This window comes from Tachyglossus aculeatus, chromosome 5 (assembly GCF_015852505.1).
Source record: "Tachyglossus aculeatus isolate mTacAcu1 chromosome 5, mTacAcu1.pri, whole genome shotgun sequence".
Classification (NCBI taxonomy): domain Eukaryota; kingdom Metazoa; phylum Chordata; class Mammalia; order Monotremata; family Tachyglossidae; genus Tachyglossus; species Tachyglossus aculeatus.
Genome location: NC_052070.1, coordinates 78,538,664 through 78,547,464, shown reverse-complemented (window position 1 = coordinate 78,547,464; position 8,801 = coordinate 78,538,664). Strand labels below are relative to the sequence as shown.

General features: G+C 52.6%; 1 protein-coding gene across 1 annotated transcript in view; it reads left to right on the top strand.

The window, feature by feature from the left end:
* The first annotated feature begins 2,233 nt into the window (after nucleotides 1-2,233).
* The window catches only part of HGSNAT (heparan-alpha-glucosaminide N-acetyltransferase), a 46,972-nt gene continuing 40,404 nt past the window's right edge, over nucleotides 2,234-8,801 (top strand). The window contains exon 1 of the mRNA XM_038747333.1: nucleotides 2,234-2,501. Within this exon, the coding sequence (XP_038603261.1) occupies nucleotides 2,234-2,501 (268 nt within the window). The remainder of the gene's footprint in view (nucleotides 2,502-8,801) is intronic.

Sequence of the window (8,801 nt, the reverse complement as noted above, 5' to 3'; positions counted from 1 at the left end):
ATGACTGGAGATGATGATGAAGATGACCTTTCCGCAGGCCTGGGATAATCAATTTTTGAGGAAACCAGAGTCGGAAGGGAAAGCACTTCTAGGCAAATAGGCCAGTGATACAATGTAAAAGAACAGTGTTTTTGACACATCATTAAGCACTTTACAAATACAAAAAAAAAAAAATGAGGGTGGGAGGACATTTCTTTTCATTTTGCCTCAGGTGTGCATAGGAGTTAGTGTGCCAGAAGGAAGGGGCCTGTTAAATCATATAATAAGGTCATCGGGGAGGAGGTGTGTGAGGGGTCAGGATCTGAATAATACAACTTGGCTATGTGTACATTCTTATCTTCACTATGGATTTTATTGAAAAGTTGGGGGTATCAGACTAGCGTGGTGGCCTGCCTTGTGGTGTGGGCTCACGGTGGACCCCGTCTACCTGCCGTGTTGGCCTGCTTACGGTGCGGGCTCGTGGTGGCCATCTGCCTTGTCTACCCGTCGTGTCCTCCCGCCCGTGGGGTGGGCCCGTGGTGGCCCCTGTCTGCCAGCTGTGTCCTCCCACCTGTGAGGTGGGCTCATGGTGTCCTCCTGCCCTCGGGTGGGCTCCCGGTGGCCCCCGTCTGCCTGCTGTGTTGGCCTGCCTATGGTGTGGGCTTATGGTGGCCATCTACTTTGTCTGGCTGCCATGTCCTCCCGCCTGTGGGGTGGGCTCGTGGTGGCCCCCGGCCAGCTGTGTCCTCCCTCCCGTGGGGTGGGCTTGCGGTGGCCTGTCTATGTGCCGTGTCCTTCAGCCCGTAGGGAGGGCTTGCGGTGGCCTGTCTATGTGCCGTGTCCTTCAGCCCGTAGGGAGGGCTTGCAGTGGCCCATCTATGTGCCGTGTCCTCCAGCCTGTGGGGTGGGCTTGTGGTGGCCCATCTATGTGCCGTGTCCTTCAGCCTGTGGGGTGGGCTTGTGGTGGCCCATCTATGTGCCGTGTCCTTCAGCCTGTGGGGTGGGCTCATGGTGGCCCATCTATGTGCTGTGTCCTTCAGCCTGTGGGGTGGGCTCGCGGTGGCCCCCGGCCAGCTGTGTCCTCCTGCCCGTGGGGTGGGCTTGTGGTGGCCCATGTATGTGCCGTGTCCTTCAGCCCGTGGGGTGGGCTTGCGGTGGCCCATCTATGTGCTGTGTCCTTCAGCCTGTGGGGTGGGCTTGTGGTGGCCCCCGGCCAGCTGTGTCCTGCCCGTGGGGTGGGCTCGCGGTGGCCCATGTATGTGTCATGTCCTTCAGCCTGTGGGGTGGGCTCGCGGTGGCCCATGTATGTGCCGTGTCCTCCAGCCCGTGGGGTGGGCTGGCGGTGGCCCATGTATGTGCTGTGTTCTTCAGCCCGTGGGGTGGGCTGGCAGTGGCCCATGTATGTGCCGTGCCCTTCAGCCTGTGGGGTGGGCTTGTGGTGGCCCTCGGCCAGCTGTGTCCTCCTGCCTGTGGGGTGGGCTCGCGGTGGCCCATGTATGTGTCATGTCCTTCAGCCTGTGGGGTGGGCTCGCGGTGGCCCATGTATGTGCCGTGTCTTTCAGCCCGTGGGGTGGGCTCGCGGTGGCCCATGTATGTGCCGTGTCCTCCAGCCCGTGGGGTGGGCTCCTGGTGGCCCATGTATGTGCCGTGTCCTCCAGCCCATGGGGTGGGTTCGCGGTGGCCCGTCTATGTGCCGTGACCTCCAGCCTGTGAGGTGGGCTCGTGGTGGCCCCCGGCCAGCTGTGTCCTCCTGTCCGTGGGGTGGGCTTGCGGTGGCCCATGTATGTGCCGTGTCCTCCAGCCCGTAGGGTGGGCTTGCGGTGGCCATGTATGTGCCGTGCCCTTCAGCCCGTGGGGTAGGCTCGTGGTGGCCCATGTATGTGCCGTGTTCTTCAGCCCGTGGGGTGGGCTCGCGGTGGCCCATGTATGTGCCGTGTCCTCCAGCCTGTGGGGTGGGCTGGTGCCGGTGGCCGCGGGCCTCGCCCGCCAGCCGGGCCGGGTCGGGGGGCTGTCCCTATCTATTCTATTTATTTTCTTTTGTCGGTATGTTTGGTTTTGTTCTCTGCCTCCCCCTTCTAGACTGTGAGCCCGCTGTTGGGTAGGGACCGTCTCTACATGTCGCCGACTTGGACTTCCCAAGCGCTTAGTCCAGTGCTCTGCACACAGTAAGCGCTCCAGAAATACGATTGATTGATTGATTGTGGGCGGACTGTGTGACGGCTGGGCCCCGCCCCGCCCCAGCGGCCCGTGACTCATGGCGGAGCCCGGGCCGGGTGGGAGAGGGGCGCGGCGGCGGCGGCGGCGGGGGGCACGGGACCGGGGGGCACGGGAGCGGGGGGCACGGGAGGGGGCGGCCGAGGAGCCAGCCGGGGCCGGCGGGGGGCTGATGCGGGCCCCCGCCCTGCCCCTGCCCCTTCTGCTGCCCCTGCTGCTCCTCCCGGTGCTGAGCGCCCTGCTGCTGGCCGCCGGAGCGGGACCCCACCCCGGACACGGACACGGACACGGACCCGGACCCGACCCCGGTAAGCCCCCAGAGCCCGACCTAACTCTCTTCCTCCCTTCAAGGCCCTACTGAGAGCTCACCTCCTCCAGGAGGCCTTCCCACACTCAGCCCCTTCCTTCCTCTCCCCCTCCCCCCCCCCCCAATCTGGACTCCTTCCCTTCCCCACAGCACCTGGATATATGTTTGTACGTATTTATTACTCTATTTATTTTACTTGTACCTATCTATTCTATTTATTTTATTTTGTTAGTATGTTTGGTTTTGTTCTCTGTCTCCCCCTTCTAGACTGTGAGCCCCCTCCTTCCTCTCCCCCTCGTCCCCCTCTCCATCCCCCCCGTCTTACCTCCTTCCCTTCCCCACAGCACCTGTATATATGTTTGTACATATTTATTACTCTATTCATTTATTTATTTTACTTGTACATATCTATTCTATTTATTTGATTTTGTTAGTATGCTTGGTTTTGTTCTCTGTCTCCCCCTTCTAGACTGTGAGCCCCCTCCTTCCTCTCCCCCTCGTCCCCCTCTCCATCCCCCCCATCTGACCTCCTTCCCTTCCCCACAGCACCTGGATATATGTTTGTGCATATTTATTACTCTATTCACTTATTTATTTTACTTGTACCTATCTATTCTATTTATTTTATTTTGTTAGTATGTTTGGTTTTGTTCTCTGCCTCCCCCTTCTAGACTGTGAGCCCCCTCCTTCCTCTCCCCCTCGTCCCCCTCTCCATCCCCCCCATCTGACCTCCTTCCCTTCCCCACAGCACCTGGATATATGTTTGTACATATTTATTGCTCTATTTATTTTACTTGTACCTATCTATTCTATTTATTTTATTTTGTTAGTATGTTTGGTTTTGTTCTCTGCCTCCCCCTTCTAGACTGTGAGCCCCATCCTTCCTCTCCCCCTCGTCCCCCTCTCCATCCCCCCCATCTGACCTCCTTCCCTTCCCCACAGCACCTGGATATATGTTTGTACGTATTTATTACTCTATTTATTTTACTTGTACCTATCTATTCTATTTATTTTATTTTGTTAGTACGTTTGGTTTTGTTCTCTGTCTCCCCCTTCTAGACTGTGAGCCCCCTCCTTCCTCTCCCCCTCATCCCCCTCTCCACCCCCCCGTCTTACCTCCTTCCCTTCCCCACAGCACCTGTATATATGTTTGTACATATTTATTACTCCATTTATTTATTTTACTTGTACATATCTATTCTATTTATTTTATTTTGTTAGTATGTTTGGTTTTGTTCTCTGTCTCCCCCTTCTAGACTGTGAGCCCCCTCCTTCCTCTCCCCCTCGGCCCCCCCTCCATCCCCACCGTCTTACCTCCTTCCCTTCCCCACAGCACCTGGATATATGTTTGTACATATTTATTACTCTATTCACTTATTTATTTTACTTGTACCTATCTATTCTATTTATTTGATTTTGTTAGTATGTTTGGTTTTGTTCTCTGTCTCCCCCTTCTAGACTGTGAGCCCCCTCCTTCCTCTCCCCCTCGTCCCCCTCTCCATCCCCACCGTCTTACCTCCTTCCCTTCCCCACAGCACCTGTATATATGTATATATGTTTGTACATATTTATTACTCTATTTTACTTGTACACATCTATTCTATTTATTTTATTTTGTTAGTATGTTTGGTTTTGTTCTCTGTCTCCCCCTTCTAGACTGTGAGCTCACTGTTGGGGAGGGACTGTCTCTATATGTTGCCAGCTTGTACTTCCCAAGCGCTTAGTCCAGTGCTCTGCACACAGTAAACGTTCAGTAAATACGATTGATTGATTGATCTGCATATATGTTTGTACATATTTGTTACTCTATTTATTTATTTTACTTGTACATATCTATTCTATTTTATTTTGTTAATATGTTTGGTTTTGTTGCCTGTCTCCCCCTTCTAGACTGTGAGCCCACTGTTGGGTAGGGACTGTCTCTATATGTTGCCAACTTGTACTTCCCAAGCGCTTAGTCCAGTGCTCTGCACACAGTAAGCCCTCAATAAATACGATTGATTGATTGATCTAGACCGTAAACCCGCTGTTGGGCAGGGACCGTCTCTCTATGTTGCCGACTTGGACTTCCCAAGCGCTTAGTAGAGAAGCAGTGTGGCTCAGTGGAAAGAGCACGGGCTTCGAAACCCGACACCGCCACATGTCTGCCTGTGTGACCTTGGGCAAGCCACTTCAGTTCTCTGAGCCTCAGTTCCCTCATCTGGAAAATGGGGATTAAGACTGTGAGCCCCACGTGGGACAACTTGATCACCTTATACCCCCCCCCCCCCACGTTGCGCGTGCCTAGAACAGTGCTCTGCACATAGTAAGCGCTTAACAAATTCCATCATCATTATTATAATTATTACAGTGCTGTGCACACAGTAAGCGCTCAATAAATACGATTGAATGAATGAAGTCTAGACTGTAAGCCCCAACCGTCTCTGTATGTTGCCGACTTGGACTTCCCCACCGCCTAGTAGAGAAGCAGCGTGGCTCAGCGGAAAGAGCACGGGCTTTGGAGTCACAGGTTCGAGTCCCGACACCACCACATGTCTGCCTGTGTGACCTTGGGCGAGTCACTTCACTCCTCTGAGCCTCAGTTCCCTCATCTGGAAAATGGGGATTAAGACTGTGGGCCCCACGTGGGACAACTTGATCACCTTATATCCTATTCCCCCCCCCCCCCCGCTTAGAACAGTGCTCTGCACATAGTAAGCGCTTAAATTCCATTATTATTATTACTATTATTATTATTATTATTATTTTTACAGTGCCCTGCACACAGTAAGCGCTCAATAAATACGATTGAATGAATGAAGTCTAGACTGTGAGCCCACTGTTGGGTAGGGACCGTCTCTCTATGTTGCCGACTTGGACTTTCCAAGCGCTTAGTAGAGAAGCAGCGTGGCTCAGTGGAAAGATCACAGGCTTTGGAGTCAGAGGTCAGGGGTTCGAATGCTGACACCGCCACATGTCTGCTGTGTGACTTTGGGCGAGTCACTTCACTTCTCTGAGCCTCAGTGACCTCATCTGGAAAATGGGGATGAAGACTGGGAGCCCCCCGTGGGACAACCTGATCACCTTGTATCCCCCGCCCGCCCGGCACTTAGAACAGTGATTCGCACTTAGTAAGCGCTTAATAAATGCCCCCATTATAATAATAATAATGGCATTTATTAAGCGCTTACTACGTGCAAAGCACTGTTCTAAGCGCTGGGGAAGATTACAAGTGATCAGGCTGTCCCACGGAGGGCTCACGGTCTTCATCCCCATTTTACAGATGAGGTAACTGAGGCTCAGAGAAGTTAAATGAACTCCAGCTAGCCTAGAGAAGCAGCGTGGCTCAGTGGAAAGAGCACGGGCTTTGGAGTCAGAGGTTGTGGGTTCAAATCCCGGCTCCGCCAATTGTCAGCTGTGTGACTTTGGGCAAGTCACTTCCCTTCTCCGGGCCTCAGTTACCTCATCTGTAAAATGGGGATTAAGACTGTGAGCCCTCCAGTGGGACAGCCTGATCACCTTGTAACCTCCCCAGCGCTTAGAACAGTGCTTTGCACATGGTGAGCGCTTCACAAATGCCATCATTATTAGAGAAGCAGCGTGGCTCAGTGGAAAGAGCACGGGCTTTGGAGTCAGAGGTCATGGGTTCGAGTCCCGGCTCCACCACAAGTCTGCTGTGTGACCTCGGGCAAGTCACTTAACTTCTCTGAGCCTCAGTTACCTCATCTGTAAAAATGGGGATTAAGACTGTGAGCCCCACGTGGGACAACTTGATCACATTGTATTCCCCCAGCGCTTAGAACAGTGCTTTGCACATAGTAAGCGCTTAACAAATGCCATTATTATTATTATTATTCTTAAATGAGTTGCCCAAGGTCACACAGCAGACATGTGGCGGAGCCGGGATACGAACCCATAACCAATTATTATTGGTTATATGATGATGATGATGATGATGATTATTATTATTACTGTGTGCAGACAACTGGACTATGCGCCCACTCTCCATCGGCTCTTTGGGGCGAAACTACAACCTTCCCCTCCCCGCCCTCCCATCGGATAAACAGGCACCTACAAACAGCGCCCATCCCACTCCCCCAGCCTCACCTCAATCACAAATAAGAGGCAAAGAATCGGGGCATTTCAGCGCTTACTACGTGCCAGGGACTGTGCTAAGCGCCGGGGTGGATCCAAGCGAATCGGGTCGGACGCAGATCCGGTTATAATAATAATGATGGTATCTGTTAAGCGCTGATTATGTGCAAAGCGCTGTTATATCATCATCAATCGTATTTATTGAGCGCTTACTATGTGCAGGGCACTGTACTAAGCGCTTGGGAAGTACAAATTGGCAACATAGAGAGACAGTCCCTACCCGACAGTGGGCTCACAGTTATAAGCGCCGGAGAGGTTACAAGGTGATCAGGCCGCCCCACCGGGGGCTTACAGTTTCAATCCCCATTTTACAGAAGAGGTAACCGAGGCCCAGAGAAGTTAAGTGACTTGCCCAGAGTCACACAGCTGACAGTTGGAGAAGCCGGGATTTGACCCCATGACCTCAGACTCCAAAGCCCGGGCTCTTTCCACTGGGCCACACTGCCCCACGCGGGGCTCGCAGGCTTCATCCCCATAATAAGGGCGATATTTATTAAGCGTTTATTAGGTGCCAAGCACTGTTCTAAGCGCTGGGGTGATACGAGGTAATCAGGTTGCCCCACGTGGGGCTCACAGCCTTCATCCCCGTTTTACAGATGAGGGAGCTGAGGCCCAATCAATCAATCAATCGTATTTATTGAGCGCTTACTGTGTGCGGAGCACTGTACTAAGCGCTTGGGAAGCACAAGTCGGCAACATATAGAGACAGTCCCTACCCAACAGTGGGCTCACAGTCTAAAAGGGGGAGAGAAGGCCCAGAGAAGTGAAGTGATTTGCCCAAAGTCACACAGCTGACAAGAAGGAGCGTGGCTCGGTGGAAAGAGCACAGGCTTGGGACTCAGAGGTCATGGGTTCTAATTCTGCCGCGTGTCTGCTATGTGACTTTGGAAAAGCCACGTCACTTCTCTGTGCCTCACTTACCTCACCTGTAAAATGGGGGTTGAGCTTGTGAGCCCCACGTGGGCCAACCTGATTACCCTGTATCCCCCAAGCGCCTAGAACAGCGCATGGCACATAGTAAGCGCTCAACAAATGCCATCATTATATGATTATAAGTGGCGGAGGCAGGATTAGAACTCGTGACCTCTGACTCTCAAGCCCGGGCTCTTTCCACTGAGCCACGCTGCTTCGTCCCCACGTGACGGCTGTGGTCACCGAGGCGCAGAGAAGCGAATAGGGTTGCCCAAGGTCATACGGCAGACCAGGGGCGGAGGCAGAATTAGAACCCGGGTCTTTCTAACTCGCGGACCTGTGCTGCTTCTCTGACAGTCCCCTCCTGTGCAACCGGCGGCTGTACCGGTATAGAAGATAAGGCACCTGTCTATGTGCCGGGGACTGTACTAAGCGCCGGGGTGGACCCCGTCCCCCACGGGGCTTAAAGGCTTCGTCCCCATTTGAGGTCACCGGGGCCTAAACGGCAGGATCCCGGGGGCCTATTGGGGCCCCGAGAGCCGAGGACCCACGAAGCCCCGCTATTTTTGATGACGATGGTGGCATTTGTTAAGCGCTTACTATGTGCGAAGCACTGTCCTAAGCGCCGGGGGAGGTTACAGGGTGATCTGTTTTGAAGCAGAGGAACAGGCAAGCAATGGAGTTGCTCTGGGTTTTTTTTAGGTATCTGATCTACATATATAGATGAAGGAGATGACTATTTACCAGATATCCATAACAAAGAGCTATTGCCAGCTATTTTTCTAATAACCTAAAGTATACTGTAGTATAAGCTAAGGAAGAGATCAGAAAATACCACTAAATCACCGATATCTATAAATGGGCCTTACGTCAATCGGTGTGGGTTCTTGGCAAGACAGCATCCTCCCCGCACTACCTCCTTCCCCTCCCCACAGCACCTGAATATATGTTTGTACAGATTTATTACTCTATTTATTTTACTTGTACATATTTACTATTCTATTTATTTTGTTAACGATGCGCATTTTGCTTTGTCCTTTTGTTCTGACGACTTGACACCCGTCCACATGTTTTGTTTCGTTGTCTGTCTCCCCTTTCTAGACTGTGAGCGCGTTGTTGTGTAGGGACCGTCTCACTATGTTGCCAACTTGTACTTCCCAAGCGCTTAGTACAGTGCTCTGCACACAGTAAGCGCTCAATAAATACGATTGAATGAATGAATGAATCAAGTTGTCCCACAGGGGGCTCGCCGTTT